Raw genomic sequence first — 20,705 nt, 5'->3', positions numbered from 1 at the left:
TCTCAAGTTGAGATCAGACGGCTTACATGTATATGGACACTCTTTGTCACAATTTGATCCATAGAAATTTGAAACGCACCCGAAAATACACTCTCCGGAGTTTGTGGAGCATTTGTCGTTAAAGCAACCGATAGAACAAACGTGTTCACAGTTAGGCCCATAGTGACCCACTTGACAAGAATCGCATCCATGTTGGTCGGAGCAGCGACAGTTATGAGTAATGCAATCAGATGTACAATTTTCGTCGTACTTTCCCACAATGCAACTGTCGCATTTAACGCCTTCAAAATTATCCAAACATAAACAAGATCCGTCGTCATGACAATTGCCACCGACACAACCAACAGAGCAGCTCTTGTTACAGTGGGTAGCCTTGTCATAAAATGTGTCCTGACACTCATAACAAATCTTACCAAACGCTTGCGAACATACTTTACAGTTTCCTACACATCGGTGTTTGCATCGATGACCCCAGAACGTGTCAATGCAACCATTAATGCAGAAATCAACATCATCACATATACCAGTTTTGCAGCATTTACACCGGCCAGCCTCTACGCATTTTGGTGTTAATTGAACTTTTCCTGAAGAGATCAAGTATACATATGAACGCACCAGTGTGGCCAAATTTTGAGAGGTAACCGCCTACCCATCCAGTAAGTGTTCAACACCATATACACTTTATACACCGATGACAAAATTGTTTTAGCCGGTTTAAAATTTATCTGCTTATTTGGTATTGGAATGTTTTAGCCAAAGAAACATTCGCAAAAGAATTATTCAAAATTAGATAAAGGATTTTATTGTTTTATTTATTTTCTTACAAAAAGTAATTTTAATGCGTATGTAGTTTATCTTTCTGTAGAGTGCAATATAAACTAGCAAATCGAACTGCTCCCTACATAGATGTCAATACATGTTAACTCATATCAAACATATTTTTGGAGTCCACCCAGTGTTTCATAACAGAGTCGGACATACTGGGATGCCTTATGTTGTTTAATTGTGTTTATACATACCAACAAAGCACATAAAAAGATAAAGCAAAGGAGCGAACTGAATCCTCATCGTTAGCATTAAACACCTGTAAGAAAGATAAACAATATGTGTGAAAGAAATAAAACAATGATGATCAATATAATACGGTAATAAAACTTCAGCTCATGGCTATACCTTAAAACCAATTTGTTGACTCCATGTGGTATAGTATCAAACGCCCAGAAGTTTTAATTTAGGTACTATTCTAGAATGGATTTATAACGATAACTTTAATAAAGATATTGCCCTTACAGTCTGACACATCTAAATAAGCGTTGTCTAAAACATTTATCGCGGCTAACATTCTGGCCGGCTATCATAAAACTATGAAGGAACTATCTACTTAGGTGAACATTCTAACCGTGTCTCATAAAACTATGAATTTAACATATATTGATATAAACATTCTTGCAGGGTCTTATAAAGTGGTTAAACAAACATCTATTGTGGTTAACATTCTGACCTGGTCTCGTACAACTATAAATCAATTTTTGACTGGATCTCGTAAACCTTTGACCCAAACATTTATTGAGGCAGGTGTCGTTAACCTTTGACCCGTTTTTCCATAAAGTTACATTTAGTGGTTCCCTGAAACATTTACCGACCCAAACATTTATTTAGGCAAACAATTTGACGGGGTTTCATAGAGATGTGACCCTAAAATGTATTGAGCCAAACATTTTGACTAAGTTCAATAAAGATTTCACGCATTTTAAGGCCGATATTTCTACTAGGATAAAGATTTGAACAACACAGTGTTACCAAATCGACTTGTCATTTTGATAAACGTTTTCAAGTACTGTTTGAACTCGTTAAATTAATTATCTTAGAACATGAATAAGTAATATATTGAAATACCTTTTGCTCACAAAATATCCTTATCTAACTTTTTTCATGAACAGGAAATTTCAGCGCAAGTATCTACTTTAGACCATTGTTAATATCCTATATATATGTGTGCAACATTTCTTCTGGCATAGTAATACAATAATGCAATGAAAAGAACAGGAACAAAACTTTATTTTGCACTCCGTTGACTATACTTATTTAAAGCTTTCGAATAATTATATCATGTTTAAATTTAACTTCTACTAAGCTGATGATAGTAATCGCAACGTTGGTGTAACTTAGACGGCTGATAAAGAAATGACGGGAATTGTGCTTTCTCCTTCTGCAAACAAACACAATGGTTGATGAGAGATGACGGGAATTGTGTTGGAGGGGCTCAAATGCAGTTGATATCTGTGTCTGGTCGTATTATAAATTGTGTTACTCATGGTCATATATGGAGGATAATTGCTTTAGAGTAGCATCTATTAATTGATTGATATACATTCAGGTTGGAACACACTATAAAAGCATGGTGATACATTAAACAGTAGGTTTAATGTGAATATAAAATATTGCAATACTGTTCTCATAGTTCAATAAAACATATTACATAATTACTGGCAGGATGTTTGAAATATTAAATGCATTTGGACGAAATTAAACTAACAGGGATGTTTACTTGATTAAGTTTAGTGTATAGTAATCTAGGATGGCAAATTGAGTTTATTTCCAAAATATTCTGTTTTAAATGATTTCTTTAGGAACGAGTGAAATATTTACTGTTTGCGTTCACGAGGTGAACTGCATTGCGTACACCAGAACAAACAACAGTTCTTTTTATTGTCTATCAAAAATGTTTATTGCATGATTTTTATAGTAGTTTTGCAGATAGCGAGTCAATTCATAACGTTAAGACTTTGTTCAATTTGTGTCCCGAAATTTGCGCACTGGCATTGAAATGAACATGAAAATAAACTAAAATGTCAAAGCAGTGAAACATATTGATTTTCCCTGTTCGAAACAGTAACGCATGAAGCTTAGGCCACTGATAAATCTTTATGTACAACCGGAAAAAATGGTCACATTTGCAGGGCTTGAGGATTTTGCCCCTCTGCCGATTTTCATTGATTGCTACGCAGATGGGCTCAACACTGGGCAATGCACTCTTTCCTAGTTTAAGTCAACAATCGCAGTTGTTTTTGAGAGACAAACAGACTGACGGATAGAAATGATTTTTATTCGTTAACCATAAAGTTTCAAATATCAATAAACACCATTAAATGTCTTTGTTCATGTTTTTCGATAAAAACATGGAGTTTAGTCAGTGAAATAACAACAGTGTTAATATCAATTTGGTATTTTCCTTTGATATCTTGATTCCCACGGGTAGTGGCTTAGAAAACACCGAAAATATAGGTTGTTAGGAAAGTATATTAATCAAAATTTAAGTACGACCTTACACTGAAATCAACAAATACCTTCTATAAATTGTACATGGTCATACTAATATGTATTATGGAGATTATATGAAAGGTTTGGAAAAGAACAAAACAAATTAACAATTAATTGAACTAGATATTCGGTGTCGTCTGACTTGTTACATTTTTTATTATTATTATTTTTATTTTATTTTTTTTTGGGGGGGGGGGGGGCGTTGGGGTCTTCTTATCAACGAACGTACGACAAAATATCATAAGATCAAAAGTTCAGTTTATAATAAAGAGGGTGTCACAATTCACTTGCAAAACATATACACTTTGCCTAAATGTATAGTATTACTGCTAAGATATATGAATTCGAATGGAAGCGATCGTATGATATGTGCCTTGATATACAGATAAGATGGCAACATTATTCGAGACCAATTAGCACGTCTAAACATTTACGTTGAAAACGTTTTATCAAGTGTTACGATGAAAGCATTTTATACAAATATGTCACTGATTATTATATACATGGACGTATTTAATATCGTTCATATCGTTGTCCTTGCTTTGTCCATTCGATGGAAACCGTAAGGGATCATACTTGTGCTCTGCTTGGTCGCCCTCTACCGGAGTCGCGTAAATGCCAACGACCCTAGAATCATCTGAAACCAAGACATACGGGAAAATAGAATTATCTGTAGTTGTTTTGTTAAAATTTCTACCACATCAGAAGTGGTATTCTGTAGGTTCATTTTAATCTGGGTATTTTTACATTTCCTTTACATTATGAAATTTGAAGACAATTTACGTACCTTGAACTTCTATTGTTGACAAATTTATAGACGGGTTTTGTCTCTCAGTTGCATTTTCACCAGCAGTTCTGAAATGAAATAATTCTTGTTGGTAGTCTGATCTATATTTTCCTTTGTTTCTTTGTGTGAACAAAAATGAACACAGTGTTTGGCTGTTGTTAATCGAGGTTTCTTAGACGCCTGTTTGCTCATTTTGCTCCAAGTCAGTCTAAAACAAACCCTTAGCAACAGTCAACGGCCTCTTGTTTAAAAACTGAAATTCAACTGTTAAACGCAATCTCAACCACATTTTGTTTTAAAAAAGTTTTGACTTTTAAGTTTTCACCAGCCATTTTGTAAAATACTATCATGTTGGTTTTCAATGAGATGTTACCAATTATTCTGTATTGTCAAACGTCTTTGACATAAGTAGACAATAACTGTACATGCATCGAGCAATGGAACCACGACAATGTTGTGGTCGGCTTGTCCATGTCATTGTTATTTTATCATCGGTATGTACCTAACATTCACACTTATGTGACCTGCTTGAAATATCCATACCCAAAACGTGTTTTTGAGAACAAATATAAGGTATACCTGCGTCTTAATAGGATAACTACAACGACAATGGCAACAATCACGCCAGCAAGGAAACCTCCGACACCAACACCGGTGGTAAGGCCTTGTGCAGGTCCGGACTGGGATAATAATTCCGTCGTATCTGCTCGAAAACATAATTGTCAAAGTATTGGATACACTTATCTTATAAGCAATTGATCCGATTTTTTTGTATAGTAATTCGAATATATGAATTTAAAGTCTGATTTGGTAAAAACAACAAGCCATTGACGTATTAAAGGTAATTCTTGACTATAAGTAGGTAAATGAAGACGGATTGCTAATAAATGTTATAGTCGACAGTAAATAGATTTAGTACGATTTTACTAATAGCTTTATCGTATCTTACATGAATCACATTTGTTCCCCGAATAACCGTCAATGCACCCGTTTAAGCATTTCCCCGTTCCGTTGCACCTCAAGCTTAAATCGGATGGCTTGCACGTTTGAGGACATTCGTTCTCACATCTGGATCCGTAGTGATTTAAGATGCATCCGTTATTGCAATCCCCGGAGTTTTTTAAACATCCGTCGTTTAGACAACCAGTAGAACATTCGTGTTCACAGATAGAGCCGTAGTGCCCCACTTTGCATGACTCACATTTATATTGTTCGGAACATCGACAGTTAGGAGTTATGCAAACGTTTGTACAATTTTCGCCGTACTTCCCAATAGTGCAGTTATCACATTTAACGCCTTCAAAATTGTCCAAACATATACAAGATCCGTCGTCATGACAATTGCCACCGACACAACCAACGGAGCAGCTCTTGTTGCAGTGGGCAACCTTATCATAAAAAGTGTCCTTGCACACATAACAAATGTCACCATGCGCTTGTGAACATACTTGACAGTTGTTCATACAGCGGTGATGGCATCTATGACCCCAGACCGTATCAACACAACTACCTACGCAGACATTGTTTGAATCCTCAGCATTACAAAAACTATCATTTTTGCAACAACTACAAACTTCTGCGCATTCTGGCGATAATGCTCCTGAAAGATTAAAGCTTTTTTTATAATTTTTTATCAAACATTTTCTAACTTTTACATAACTAAGTTTGCAAAGCCGGTTGAATATGAATAATACTTTACAAATCGGCAAGCCATTGTCTTAAATTATGAAACGTTATTTCAATTCTTGATTAGACACGTAGTCTTTCCAAAAGTAATCGGGGCCAACCAAGTTAATTATATCTGTTTAACTTTCATGTTTTACAGATATTCTTAATTCATATAAAGGAGTTTCTGAGCTGCGAATTAAAGATGTATTTTACAACACCGAATTATCTTTTTGATTGTACAGATAAATGAATCGGATAAAATCCTCACATTTACGTTTGTTAAGTGACATTTAAAGCGACCACATATTTCCTTTTTTATTTTAAACGGAAAAGTTTAAGCAAATGCCAGCATAAATTTAAAAATTTGAAATACATTTTTAACGAAATAGCGCTTTCCTAGCTTGTTTCCGAAATTATTCGATTTGTGTCCTCCAAGTTCCAATCAAGTGTAATCGTTCGACACCAAGGCCAAGAAGCGGTTTAATTAACTTCAGATTCACTTAAGCCCTCAGAGCCAATAATACCCCTCAAACAATGTAACTGCTCAGCAAAGCATATACTTTATTAGCCTAACTTTAGCAATACACAATGTAATTTATTTTTGTCGGTAAAGATCGAATAAAAATTTGATCAACTCTTTATTATGAATCAAACATGTCGCAAAAGATGTAAGTCTAACTCGTGAAAAAGGGTGTTCCTCAAAACTAAACAAAACATGAAATTTTGAAACATTTAATGCTTTGCCTTCCCCACCCACTGTGGATGGGCCTTAACACATTCTGCATCATACATGTCTGAGAATCGCTTTAAAAACACCCGTATTCCAGTACACTAATTGAAAGTTCTACTAAGGATTAACCAGTCTAGCTTCCTTAAGGCTACACTACCAACCCAATGAAAGCGAAGAACTTAAAGGGCTTAAAGTGTCAAATAAAACCTTTTTAATAGCATTTTACCCATTCAATGCAGAACAATGTCTCGCTATGCCTATACTCCTTAAGTGTCTAATAAATTCAAGTGTGGTGAAGAGCACACAAAGCGCAATGCTGTTGATAAGTAATGATGATCCATCAATGGCCAATAAATCCATGGCCTAATTTTCTAACAAATCTAATGCCAAACAAGTCAGTAATATGCTTAGGTCGTTTTTTTAAAAAAAAATAATTAGATAACCATGACATTCATTGAAGCTAAACCAGTGGTAACCTACAAATACCATTGTGACCATAACCACAAAGTATCCATATCAGCCACAAGATACGTATAAAAGGAATAAATTTAATTCTTAAAAACTTTTTACACAAAAAACATGGGACATTTTCAAGTAAGAAAATGTAACAACGTACATTATGTTACGGATATTACATGCTCTGTTTTGCTTGTAACAATGATAACAATAAAAAGCAAAATGCATGGATAAATGGGAAATACTTTTTTCTTCAAAAATGCAATTCAAAATAATTTTTCATGCAACGTATATTAAGTTACGGATATTAATTTTCATTATCTGCCTGAACCATGTTAATGTGTCAAATAAAATTCTTTCAGCAAGACATCAATTGAAATAAGACATATTAAATTTTTATGACATATCCGCATTTTCATTTCAAAATAGATCGATAAATTAATATTAGATATGTAACTGTACCATTACAAGCCTACTATTCCTTTAAACGTCAATCGTGAAATGGCAGAACACATGAAAAATGAGGTTAATTTTCAGAAATTCTTAAATAATAATAAAGTTTTTTTTAATGTTAATACATACCCAAAGAGCATTTCAATAGATAGAACCAAAGAGCAAAATGAATCCTCATCATTACCGTTAAATACCTGTAAGATAAATAGACAAATTGTGTTGTTTTTTCTGATAAAAAAAAGTAGACATTGATGACCGCTACTTCAGCGCATTAGAGCAAACATATTGTATTCACATCTCATGTCTCATGAAGCTATGACCCAAATATTCATTGAGGCTAACATTCTGACCTGGTCTCATAAAGCATTGACAATATTATTGATTGAGGCTAACATTCTGACCTGGTCTCATGAAGCATTGACCATATTATTGATTGAGGCTAACATTCTGACCTGGTCTCATGAAGCATTGGCAATATTATTGATTGAGGCTAACATTCTGACCTGGTCTCATGAAGCATTGACAATATTATTAACTGAGTCGAACATTCTGACCTGGTCTCATGAAGCATTGACCATATTATTGATTGAGGCTAACATTCTGACCTGGTCTCATGAAGCATTGACCATATTATTGATTGAGGCTAACATTCTGACCGGGTCTCATGAAGCATTGGCAATATTATTGATTGAGGCTAACATTCTGACCGGGTCTACTGAAGCATTGGCAATATTATTGATTGAGGCTAACATTCTGACCGGGTCTACTGAAGCATTGGCAATATTATTGATTGAGGCTAACATTCTGACCGGGTCTACTGAAGCATTGGCAATATTATTGATTGAGGCTAACATTCTAACCGGGTCTACTGAAGCATTGACCATATTATTGATTGAGGCTAACATTCTGACCGGGTCTACTGAAGCATTGGCAATATTATTGATTGAGGCTAACATTCTGACCGGGTCTACTGAAGCATTGGCAATATTATTGATTGAGGCTAACATTCTGACCGGGTCTACTGAAGCATTGACCATATAATTGATTAAGGCTAACATTCTGGACGGGTCTACTGAAGCATATTACATTGAATAATACTAATAAGGCTAACATTCTGATCAGGTCTCATGTAACATTGACCATATTACTAATAAGGCTAACATTCTGATCAGGTCTCATGTAACATTGACCATATTACTAATAAGGCTAACATTCTGATCAGGTCTCATGTAACATTGACCATATTACTAATAAGGCTAACATTCTGATCAGGTCTCATGTAACATTGACCATATTACTAATAAGGCTAACATTCTGATCAGGTCTCATGTAACATTGACCATATTACTAATAAGGCTAACATTCTGATAAGATCTCAAGAAGCTATGACCTAGACATTTTGTGGATTCAACATTTCGACCGGTTCTCACACAGCATTGTTCTGGACATTTAGTTGATTTAACATTCTGACTTGGTCTACTATAATTTTTACCCAAACAATTATTGAGGTGGATGTTATAAAGTCTTAACCCTAACCATTAAAATGAGTAACACTCTGACCAGTTCTAATCAATATTTGACCGAAAATCAAGCATTAGTTAACAGAAACTTTTATGGCCTTAACATTTTCTTAAGCAGATTTCCTAGGAACACAATTCTAAAATTTATTGTGTCAAACATTTTGACAAGTTTCCATATTGATTTACCAGAATTTCTTTTGGAGGCAAACATTTCGACTAGTATAAAGATTTGAACAGCACAGTGTTTCTGAAACAGCTTTTTAGAATACTTTTTGTACTGGATATCCTTTTTCGATTAGGTTTGTATTACGATCAAACTCGTTTAATATTGTTTTCCAAGGGAATGAGTAAGTATGATATTGAACTATTGAAACACAAATACAGACTTAACTTTTGTGCACAAAAGATTCTTCAAAACCAACTTATTCTTAAAAAAAAACAAAAAATTATAAACGCATGTATCAATTTAAGACGAGTGTTAAATAATAACGACGTGTGCAACAATTGCTATGACATTGTAAAACATTATGCAGATATTACTTGTTTGTCGCTCAGGTTTCTATTACCTGAGCTTAAATATAATTTAGTTTTTTTTATCTAACACAGTCATATTTCTTAGACCAAAGGCATACGGCTTTCAGTAGACTCACAAATCCCTCCAAATTCTTTATGTGACTGTACATAATAAGTATCTTTTTCAGTTGTCTTAAAACAAGAACTATCATTATGAGTATACGACATCTTGCGATTTATTTCTATTTCTATTTTTTTTTCTTGTGCGTTAAGTTTTAAAACCGAAACACAAACATGTATCGAAGGTTTCGTAGTTTCTAATGAGGCACACCTGTAGCTAATTTCTCCAAAGGTAGATTGAATATCAACATGACCTTCACATAAATGGAAGTTAATAAGCTCACTGGATGTCGTAAACCTATGACCGAATTATTTTCATAGTTTAAAAATTTGACAGAGCGTCATAGAGATTTGACAGAAACGTTATTTATGGCTGGGTGTTGTTATGGTTAACATTGTGTTCTAATATCGTCGAGATACGACCAAAATGCGGTTCAGGTCAACCAACATTCTGACTAAGTGTCGAGAAAATATGACTATTATTGAGGTTAACAATCTTACACAGATCAATAGATATATGAATCATATCTATCGTGGTTACCATTTTGACCAGGATTGCTGCTTTTACCCAAATACTTATTGAGATGAACCATTTAATGTAGTATCATAAAGATATAACCCAATAGGTTCATGCTTTGGGGTCAACATGCTGACTGTGTCATAAGCTATGACACGAACATTTAGTGTGGATCAGGTTTATAAAAGATATGACCCAATCGTTGACTGAGGTTAAATTCTGACCAAGTTCCAGAGGTTTGACCAATTATTCACTCAGGCCATCAATCTGACCTTTTTTCATGACCAATATCGAGGAACCTTTCTGACCAGGTATGGTAAAGATATGAACCAAACTTATGTTGATATTAACATTCCCAACGGACCTCATACGGCTGTGAAATATGTAATAATGTTAACATGCTGAAAGGATTTTATAAAGATATGTCCCAACAATGTCCCGTACAATTTGTGTTCAATAACGATATGAACCAAACATTTTTAGGCAAATATTCTTACGGTATTCTGACAAGGTTCAATCAAGTAATAGCCCAACGATTTATTTTGATCAACACCTGTCTGGGTTTGATAAAGATATGACCGAAATACCTATTAAACAAAACATTTGGACTAGGTTCAATAACAATTTCAACAGACCAGTGGTACATGACGGACATATATGATGTTTACTTTACGAAAATATATGATGATCTGTACGTACGATCTTTCGCTTAATTTATTAACGTTAAATATTATCTTACGGCAACGACTATGTAGTAGATATAGATGTATAATTAAAATGTTACCTTTTTGATTGAAAAGATCCTTTAAAACCCACTTCGCTACTACTTGTGAATATTAAATATTCCATTGCAGGGTGCAACGACTGTTGTGACATTGTAATACAAAACTGTTCTTGCGATACGCTGACTTGTCGTCTTTAGAATGTTTAGAATCATTCTAGCATGTAATATTTAACTTTCCACTAAAAATGGCTATAGAAAAGTTGGTTCATCTAAACTGAACGGCTCAACACGTCTCAAAGTTCTACATATGAATAACAACCTATTTGAGCATTTATACTGGTATTTCCTGATGTAATTAAAAGTCAAAGACGCTTTCTTTTAAAGATTTGTATAATCAATAGTGTTAAAACATTATTAAATGGGTTTTGTAGAGATACGAACCTAGCATTTATTGAGTCAACCATTTTGACTAAGTTTGATTAAGATATGACCGAAATATTACGTGAGATAATCATTCTGACAGCGTTCAACAAATATCTGTCCCAGCCTTTTATTGCGGCAAATTTTTGGAGAGTGTTTAATAACGATATGACCTCAACATTTAAGAAGGCAAAAAAACTGACGGTATTCTGTAAAGTTATGACCCAACAATTTTTGTGTTAAACAACCAGGCTGGATTTAATACATATATGAGTCAAACATTCATTTAAGAAAATATCCGGACTAGGTTACATAGAGGTTTGAGCAGACTAGTGTTACATGACAAACATTTAGAGAATGCTGTGTACTCAAAATACTTGTATTCGTAGTGTTCGATATTTCGATCAAGTGTTGAATGTGAAACAATATCTAATGGCAATGCATACGTATAATCTTGAAATATTGATATATAATTTTGTTTTTACATTTTGTACACGCAGTTAAAAGACCCAGTCAAGCCCTAAATACTTTTGCATATCAATAAGAAGTATTGTAGAGTGCAATAATTATTATGGAATTGTATTCAAAAACTTGTTCTGCCGTTTGGCTGGCTTGACATTATTTTCGGAATCATTCTAACCTGTTCTATAATAACCTCCCACGGATTTGTAAGTAGTTATCGCAGTTTTGGTACCACTCAACCGAATGGTTAAATATTTATTGAAGTTTTACATATTAATAACAATTTATTTCAGCATAATTGGTCGTATACTGACTGGCGTCTTGAATCTCAGTTTGAAACACACTCTCCGAATCACAGTTTGAGACACACTCTCCGAATCACAGTTTCAAATCGTTTGTAAAATCACTATTATCGTTCTTTTTTATGGAAAAGTGTTATTTGTAACAAATATAACTATTTCCTGAATGAATGCTCTTCTTGCCCTACTTTCATAATAAGATACAGTTTATAGTAGTGTACGGATAACTCAAGTTAGAGTGATCCGTGAACTATTTGACGTCTTGGTAATCCTGAACGTGTTTTTATGACGCAAGAAACACATGTCCGTTTGATGAATTTTATTTCTTCGTCTATGGTCATTTACTTACGAAATCAAACTATACTTTATTTCGTGTACTGCCTCGGTAGGGATACGTTTATTTAACTTCATATATTAGTACATGACAGTGTAAATCATATAGCAGTGGATCTTATATTTTTACTTTTGCAAGACCTATTGTAAACTTTGTAATATAAGTCATTTGTTTTGTTACGGTCTATGCACAATCACTTAGTGCACTGGAAAGATAATCCACAGATAGGGTTTAACAATGCGCTATTTTCTAAATACAAATGTAACTTAACAAAGTGAGTAACTGAAATAGTTTAAAACAATAATAACATGTACCATACAAATGCGTTTATATATTGTTTTAATGATGCATGAAGTTTTGCTATAGTACAAAACACAACCATGGGCAAAATATTATTGTAGGAACATGTAAGCCAAGGTTGTACAATCTGTTTTACGCCAAAACAAAATATCGCAGTAAATTGTTAAAATCAGGTGTTGTGTAACAGTCGTACCTCAAGCTGATTTAGAGCGCAATTAGCTAACAATCTTGGTTACATGTAGGAGTTCTTTGTAAAGCTAAATAACCTTTTAAATACATTGCATATCCGTCGTTTGTTGATTATACTATATTATAATAGTGTATTTTGTTTGCATTTTAGAGTTATTTTCATGGGTCTGGAAAAGGATCATTATGCAACTCGTTAATATAGTCAATATGACATTCTGCAACCTAATGTATACAACTAGTTTGTTTTTTAGTTTGGTCAAAGTTAGACAAATCGTTTATTAATTGACCAATATTTGTCGAATTTATCAATACTAACCAATCAAATCATTTAGATATGCCACAACAATAATCTATGGAATACGCAAAGTTTTATACAATTAGCTATGCAAACAAAGAAGTGGAACCAATGTTTTTCTCTAATAATATTTTGTACGGTCTAGAAATAAACGCGACAGTTATAAAAAAAGGCATTCACAGTGGTTTTGTGTCTAGCCTGTGGCCTATTTATTTTAGCATTTTTAGTATTAGCTGAAATTATTTAAGACTCGTTCATGGAGAGACACGAGAGTAATAAAGGTTGTAAACGTATGCCGAAAGTGATGGGAAAATAACCCAGACATTAATCTGCTATACTTTTAGTTTATCTACAATGGATTATAAAAAAAGCTTAATGAATGTGTACCAATGCTAGCAGTTAGCAAACAGTAAAGCCATATTTGTGAATGAAAGGTTCAGTGAAAACCATGATTCAATTTTTGTGTAATATTTCTTTAACAAATTTAGAAGTATCATCTACGGTAATAAGCCACTTTAGCATATGTTTAACAACAACGGCCAAACATAAAAGAAATTTAATCAATGTTTGTGGAAACGGAACTCATTTGGAAGCCTGGTTGATGCTGTTTTATGGATACACGAATTCTTCAATTGGATGTAAGTTTCATATTTTTTTAGAAAGACGTTTTAAGTCTTGCTCTCTCCATGCATTAAGTTACTATACGTTTTTATTCGGAGGATTTGCATTGATTATAAACACCATATAAACAGTCCACCATATTGTAAACTAACGAGCATGTCAATGTCGATCGAGTCGTCGAGTTAAATCGTTGACAAACAACTGAACTAGTTTTGGCAACTGGGTCAAAAGAGAGGCACTTCCTCTGAGTTGTGGGATAAAAAGTGCCGGATAACATCACGTTATTGATTACAAAAACCACCGTTTGTGGAAAAAGGGGCAGTACCAGCGAAGTGATCTTTATACAATGTATACTTAAAGTTTATGTTTTATGGGAAATTGCCCTGCAGAAAAATGACACACTTTTAGTGAATTTGATAATAGGTCAGGTAGGTATATTTCAAGAACGTATCGTGTGGTATAGTTATTGTAAATGTTCTTCTTCATGCGAACGAATCAAAGTAACTGGAACATTGTGTTTATTGGATTGCCCAACAATGAATATCCGATAAATCAAGAGTCCAGAAGAAGCCAGTTTATCGGAAGGGCTGACCATCAATATCCAATCCGCCAGGGAAACGGTAGGGACAAATTTACAAGAAGAACCGACTATGGGCATCAGTAGTAGTAGTAGTAGTAGTAGTAGTAGTAGTAGTAGTAGAAGTAGTAGTAGTAGTAGTAGTAGTAGTAGTAGTAGTAGTAGTAGTAGTAGCAGTAGTAGCAGCAGCGCACAGAAATACGGGCACATACATATTTAAACAATTTTCCAACTCAAATTGTCCAATTCAAAGAGATTCCAGAAGTATTTGTCTTCTCAATTTATTATTTTCATTTTTTAAAGTTCACGATCGTACAGTACATATTCATATACAATCAATCATTTGCATAGTTAAAATCAAACAACAACGCCATGAATGAGAAGAACATCTTTCATGTCACGATATTCATTGAACTGCCTACCTTGATGATATGTCACTCTGAAACAAAAATCAAGATACACACATAGAACGGATGTTGGTTACTTTTTAAAGTTTATCAGTCGCACTCAAAACAGTTTGACTACGTTCATCAGTTATCATAGTTGTTTAATTGTAGTTGTCGAAATCGTCGTTATTTCCCCTTCTATATTTGACGTTATATTAGTGTTGGATAATCGGACAGCTTTCATATTAAATCGGTAATTGAAACGGACACAAACACAGCATATTAATTGTGTGTAAAGGAGTTTTCGCAAAAAAAAGTGTGAATTCTTTTTGATTGAAAAGCTGATTAAATCTTGCGCAACTCCTAATTACACCTAAACATGCTGCAACGGATGTATGTATGATGCTTGCTAAATATTGTTTCAGGTACTTAACCGCTGTTGCCAATGTCAACGTTGGAGAATATATACTTGTATATGTTTCCTTGATTAACTTTACAGTGGGACTTATTTCCACCACTATTTACAGTTGCCCGTTTATACTTTGCCCATAACAACATGTGTTAGTGTAAATGAATCTAAGGCCTCTGTTTTTATTTGTGGTTTCACGTAGGTTGATTTTTTTCCAATAGAAGGTAGGTGAGGAAGAGGAAACAAATATAGAAAAAGATTGGTTTAACACCAATTGGTATGTAATAAGTGAGAAAAAATTAAGTTAGTTTAGTTTAAACATATTTATTTTACAACGATTGTGAAACCAGTTATTACAACATTATATTAATCACTCTCGTTGGCACGATTTTACGCGAGAGTGTGGTCTTGTGTTGTGGGGGAAACCGGAGAACCCGGAGAAAACCCACTTGTCCGGCTTGGTGACCACAAACCAAACTCACATGCGCCCAAGCCGGGAATCGAACCCGGGTCGCCTAGGTGAGAAGCAAGTGCGCTAACCACTGCGCTAACCGGACAACCTAGTTAAGTTAGTAGATTTGATTATGGAATTGACATGGGTAAAAAAACATAATGTCATTTTCAATACAAAACATCATATAATACATCTAACCTCCGGTCCATCGTGCCTGTGAGTCAGCTTAATATCAACGATGTATAAAGCTAAGTTCATGTTAAAGCATGCCACATAAGGTGTCACATTAGGCGATATTCCAGCATACATGATATAGCGTATGGTATACATGGTATAGAGCGGGTGTTTTATTATATCGTGCGGAATGTGTTCAGCCTGTAAAACCAGATTACAAGAACAATCTCCTTCAACAGACTGATACCAAATAATAGGTTATACGTCACCTTTTTATTTTCACTATGATGTTTAGTTTTCTCACGTTGTCCTTTAGTCGTTTACGTGATTTCATACACATTCGAGAATAAAAGAGTGTTTTGGTGGTTTCTCTGAGCGGACCCTGGATAGTCTCCGAAAATACCCCTGCTAGTGCTTCCCTCTGATTCCTTTATTCATAAATAAAAAGCCGGCCTGATATACCGAACAAAGCATACTACGTTTGACGAATTTGATGCGTATGTTTCCTCTATCCTTTACTATGGAGCAGAAGTGTGGGAGTTTTCACGTCCAATAACCTAGATAGGAAGCATTAAAAATTACTAGGGAACACTTTCTGTACTACGAATAAGCCTTATATGGTGGATCTCTTGACGAGTTCGGATAACACGCCGCTCTTTGCATGTTCGTAAAGTAATTAGTTTAACAGCCTGACAACATAGCAGCGTGAAATTAGCAGCCTGGCAGCGTTAAGTTAGCAGCCTAACAGCTCAGTCTGGCAGCGAGAAGAAAGCCGCGTTACAGCCTAGAAGCATGATCTAAGCAGTCTGACAGCGTGTCAGTCTGGCAACTGCACACACTTTTAAGCATATGTATCGTTGCATTTTAGTCCAAGATAAGATGTTCAGTAACTAGTTAAATCATGTTTTATTACGCTTTGTTTCTTACAATTACATCTTTCCATATATCTCCCTCTACCCGGAATCGCCCGATGTATCCTACCACGGTATATTAAAAATGCGATGAATCCTTTCAAGGTATATTGAAAAATGCGCTTCTACAAGCATCTTGACAGACTCCTAATATTTAAATTTGGCAATTTACCCGTATTTTATTTATGACTTGCCATTTCAGAAAACGGAACGTTATATGAACGTTTTTTTATATTTTAATAACGAAAAATCTGCTATTTATGTTTTCAAACTGTAAGAAATAAAACAGTATTCGCGGTATCTTAACAGAAGGAAGGTGTACATCAAAATTCTGTCGCGGTATATCGTTAGAAAAACAAACATGTAAATCAACGTCGCATAAGTCTTCAAGTCCATACATTGACAATAACTGCATCAACGTGTAAACTAAGCCTTATCTCTTAAAGTGACACTCTTATTCAATATCAATGCATGAACACATGTAAAACAAACATATATTTTGACTGATAAACCTTTAACCACTTACTTAATAATGCATTTATGGAAAATATCAATTCCTGATAACAAGATTGTAACCGTGTATTTAATAGCTGAAAATGCAAACATATTAAATGATAGGTGAATGCTAAAAGATTTACTGTGATCTACTATAATCTCAAATGGTAGAAATACTGTGTTTTATGCACATTTCTTTCAAATTAAAATAGGTATCCTTCATTAGAACCATTGTTTTCGACATTTATTCATCCTTTTTGGAATGATAAAACAATAGTATTAATTGCGGTAAATCTTATGTGGGAGTAAGATTGCATCTTCAACATTACATTTCAATATTAACAGCGATAGCAGCTCTAGCCGATGTAGCAGTTATAATAGCAAGGGACAGTTTGAAACGCAATACGAAACTCCCACCTGGCTTGGACACAAGACCTTTAGTATATCTGACGTTCAAATGACACGTCTTTCGCCGAGAATTAAGGAATGATAAGATTTCATAACGGGAATTTTGGCGTTTTCTGGCTTACAATGACAACCTTTTCTATCGCCGACGAAAGCAGAATCGTACAATTAAGGCAGACTAAACACACTTCATTCTGACATTTAAGCCCTTTTAAGTTTAAATGTCACCATACCCTGTAGAAGAGCGTTACATGATCTTTTTTAACCAGCATTGTGTTCTTAAAGGCGAGCGTTTACAAAAAGCTAGCAAAAGTTTTGTTTTGTATCCCTGTTTCCTCGCAGCGCATACACTGCAAACGTGGAAAAAACAGCAAACGCTCGCAAACATGAACGCATGACAGGCTTTCACACAGTGAAACCTGATTATTAGAATGGCGTACGTCGTTATTCGGGTGGGCGGCCGGGCGGGCGGTCGGAGTCAAACTTACCTATTAAAGTGAAAAACTTTGGTTATGGCTTACATATCTTGACCAAACATTGTTTATAGGAAGAGATTATGAAGATTTTTTCATGAGATTGCGTTTGGGGTCCCTATAGTCAAGGTCAAGGTCAAGGTCACTATAACAAAAAAATACAAAAGGGATTTAAAACTGAACAAATTTTGTTAGGGTCGACATATCCTCACTAAACTTAGTATTTATGAAAAGTTTATGGACAAGTTTTACGGGATTGCGTTTGGGGCCCCCGGGCTCAACGTCAAGATCACTGTTCCTAAAAATAGAGGAAAAAACGTTTGAAGCTGAATAACACTAGTAAGGGTTGACGTATCTTGACTTAACTTGGCATATAAGAAGAGTTTACAGAGACCTTTCATGGTATTCCGCTTGGGGCCTCTGGGGCCAAGGTCAAGGTTACTGTTGCTAAAAATAGAAAAACGGTTAAAAAAATGAAAAACTTTAGGTGGGTTTGATTAATCTTTATTGAATTTGCTATCTAGAAAAAGTTTATGGAGACCTTTCATGGGATTGCGTGTGGGACCCCTGAGGTAAGGTCACTGCTACTGAAAATAGAAAAATGGTTAAAACCTAACCTCATACCGAATGCTAAAGTTCTTCTGTCAATCATTAAAAAACCTGGTTTCAGCGCATTGCGGCGTTTCTAGTTACTTATTTATAAACAAAAATCGAAATGTTCATTTTTTTGTTCCAGACAGTAAGAACGCAAAATACATATGTATTTCGTTTTGATATCTCGAAGAATATTCGACCGCATATATTGTTGTTTAGTGCTTTTTTCATTTTGTTCCACTTCTGATTTGTACAATGTTGCATTCCTTGTGGGACAATATGAAGACATGTCTTGAAACCTTTGCAAGCTATGCAGGTGATTGTCTATGATTGACTGCAGCGTACCTTTTAAGAACTGGTACCTTTCCTACGGCTTAATTCATTCGAATACCAGTTGATGTCTGTATCCGATCGTTGAGTACTTCTTTGCTTCTTCGCTTTTACATCATTGAAAGTAACTTATTATTCATAATGTTATGTTGAAACAAGGGAGGGGTAATGCGCATATAAAATAGTTTCAATATCAAGTGCGCTGGTCTTTCACTGACCGTTCCAAGGCGGTATGTATGTATATCGTTAGACCTTGTGGTCAAGAATAACCCGTGAAAGTGCAAGCACTTATTTCCAACGGTGTCCTTTGTTTTTGCTGATGGAGAAGCGAGCAGGAGAGACAGTGGTGGTATACAAGGAAGTCCGGGTGCGATACCCTAGCTTTTTTTCGAAGAGAACCCTTGGCTCTTTTACGTGCTTGGTGTAAAGCACCAGTACACGAGGCACACTTTTCCTGGGTTAAACCAGTACCGAGTACACCACTGTTCCAAGCACTATCCTTTAAATACCGAGCGCCAGGCAAGGGAGCTACTTGTGCCAACTTTTAACGTCCTTCGGTTTGACGCGGCCAGGGATCAAACCCACGACCTCCCACTCCCTAGGCAGACGCCTACACCACAAGACCAGGGTAATCCCATTATTTATTCATAAAGCTATTTTAATGCGTGCGTGGTCTGTTTGTGGTGTGTGCTTGTTTGTTTCTCCTGTTCAGTGTCGTGTGTGCCCTTACCTTATGCCTCTAAACAGGGTTTATAATTGAATGTTTGACTTCTGGGTTTGTCCCTGTAGTTTTCATTGTATTGCAAGTACGATTTATTGAAATCATACACCAGCAATCAAAGCGCGAGTTTTACAAATTCAGTAATGGGGGTAGTCGGTGAAGGTACTTTTATGTTCCATATAGTCACGGACAAAGATCAATATGTAGCGTATAAGTGCACAAGCGGATCCAGTGTGTGCGTTTGGGGGGTGCACCCGGCATCTTTTGCTCAAAAATTACATTTAATTTAAAAATAGCAGAAAAAAAGGTAATACAATACGCCCAAAATACACCAATTCGGACTAAAAATTGTTTAAAAAATGGGGGTGAACACCACCATCCCTCTACAAACATTTAAAAACAAACACATTTTGGTATGGTTCTGAAGGAGGGGCGCAAGTCAAAAGGTTACTCTCCTAAGTTACGCCCCTTCTAACGTCAAATCCTGGATCTGCCCCTGAAGTGAATATCGTCTATTATACGCATGTTCCTTATTGCACGGTTCGAGCTCCACCTAATGGTTACCGTTCTGGTATGAGAATAAATGAATTGAAAGAAACGCTTTCCAAATGTTACAAGGCAGGAAAATCAGATAATGTTTACAGTCTTATTCAATTACCTTTTTTCAGCACTATCAGAGTAGCGTTAACTTCGTTTCCTCACGCTTTGTTGTCCATGAGCTGTTTTCATGAAGCCGTATGCTTTTACTTTTTTGATTGTTTATATAACCAAAGTTCCAGATAAGGTTTCATATGCAATTGAGTATTACCCCATACTACTAGTCTAGAGTATTCAACATATTAAATGAGTATTTCAAGTGACTGATACTCCATGGTTTTGAATTAATTGCGTATCAGCATAGCAATTTTAATTAAATATTTGCAATGGAATGAGCATGCATATTCTATCTTTAGATGTTTCTGTTAATTTGTTTTACAATTACATGGCGCGTGCACGCGCCTCCAGGTGATGAAGAAACAATGGTATAACCCATAAGTTTTTTTCGCA

The 20,705-nt window shown here is 35.2% G+C and overlaps 1 protein-coding gene across 3 annotated transcripts; it reads right to left on the bottom strand.

Moving 5' to 3' along the window:
• Window positions 1-2,991: 2,991 nt before the first annotated feature.
• On the bottom strand, window positions 2,992-12,410 carry LOC128239190 (multiple epidermal growth factor-like domains protein 11). 3 transcript variants are annotated; one of them, XM_052955706.1, is made up of 6 exons: window positions 10,870-10,976; window positions 7,545-7,609; window positions 5,058-5,708; window positions 4,688-4,811; window positions 4,109-4,176; window positions 2,992-3,958 (listed from the first exon to the last, which is right to left on the bottom strand). In XM_052955706.1, the coding sequence occupies exons 1-6, from the start codon at window positions 10,959-10,961 to the stop codon at window positions 3,807-3,809; spliced, it is 1,152 nt and encodes a 383-aa protein (XP_052811666.1). In that variant the 5' UTR covers window positions 10,962-10,976; the 3' UTR covers window positions 2,992-3,806. The 3 variants fall into 3 exon arrangements, with proteins under 3 accessions (XP_052811666.1, XP_052811676.1, XP_052811684.1); XM_052955716.1 differs by lacking the exon at window positions 10,870-10,976 and adding an exon at window positions 11,870-12,410 and having other exon boundaries at window positions 2,993-3,958; XM_052955724.1 differs by lacking the exon at window positions 10,870-10,976 and adding an exon at window positions 12,006-12,410 and having other exon boundaries at window positions 2,993-3,958.
• Between the last annotated feature and the right edge of the window lie 8,295 nt (window positions 12,411-20,705).

Source organism: Mya arenaria, chromosome 1 (genome assembly GCF_026914265.1).
Source record: "Mya arenaria isolate MELC-2E11 chromosome 1, ASM2691426v1".
In the NCBI taxonomy this organism is placed as follows: domain Eukaryota; kingdom Metazoa; phylum Mollusca; class Bivalvia; order Myida; family Myidae; genus Mya; species Mya arenaria.
Note: the sequence above shows the minus strand (reverse complement) of the source record. Positions and strands in the feature narration are given on the sequence as shown.

Bases quoted from the DNA above. Each gene is read 5' to 3' on its own strand.
- LOC128239190 (XM_052955706.1), bottom strand. From the start codon at position 10,961: ATGTCACAACAGTCGTTGCACCCTGCAATGGAATATTTAATATTCACA. The intron at 5,709-7,544 runs GTATGTATTAAC...TTAATCTTTCAG, and splicing joins TCTATTGAAATGCTCTTTGG to GAGCATTATCGCCAGAATGC. The intron at 4,177-4,687 runs GTATACCTTATA...ATTTCATTTCAG, and splicing joins GTTATCCTATTAAGACGCAG to AACTGCTGGTGAAAATGCAA.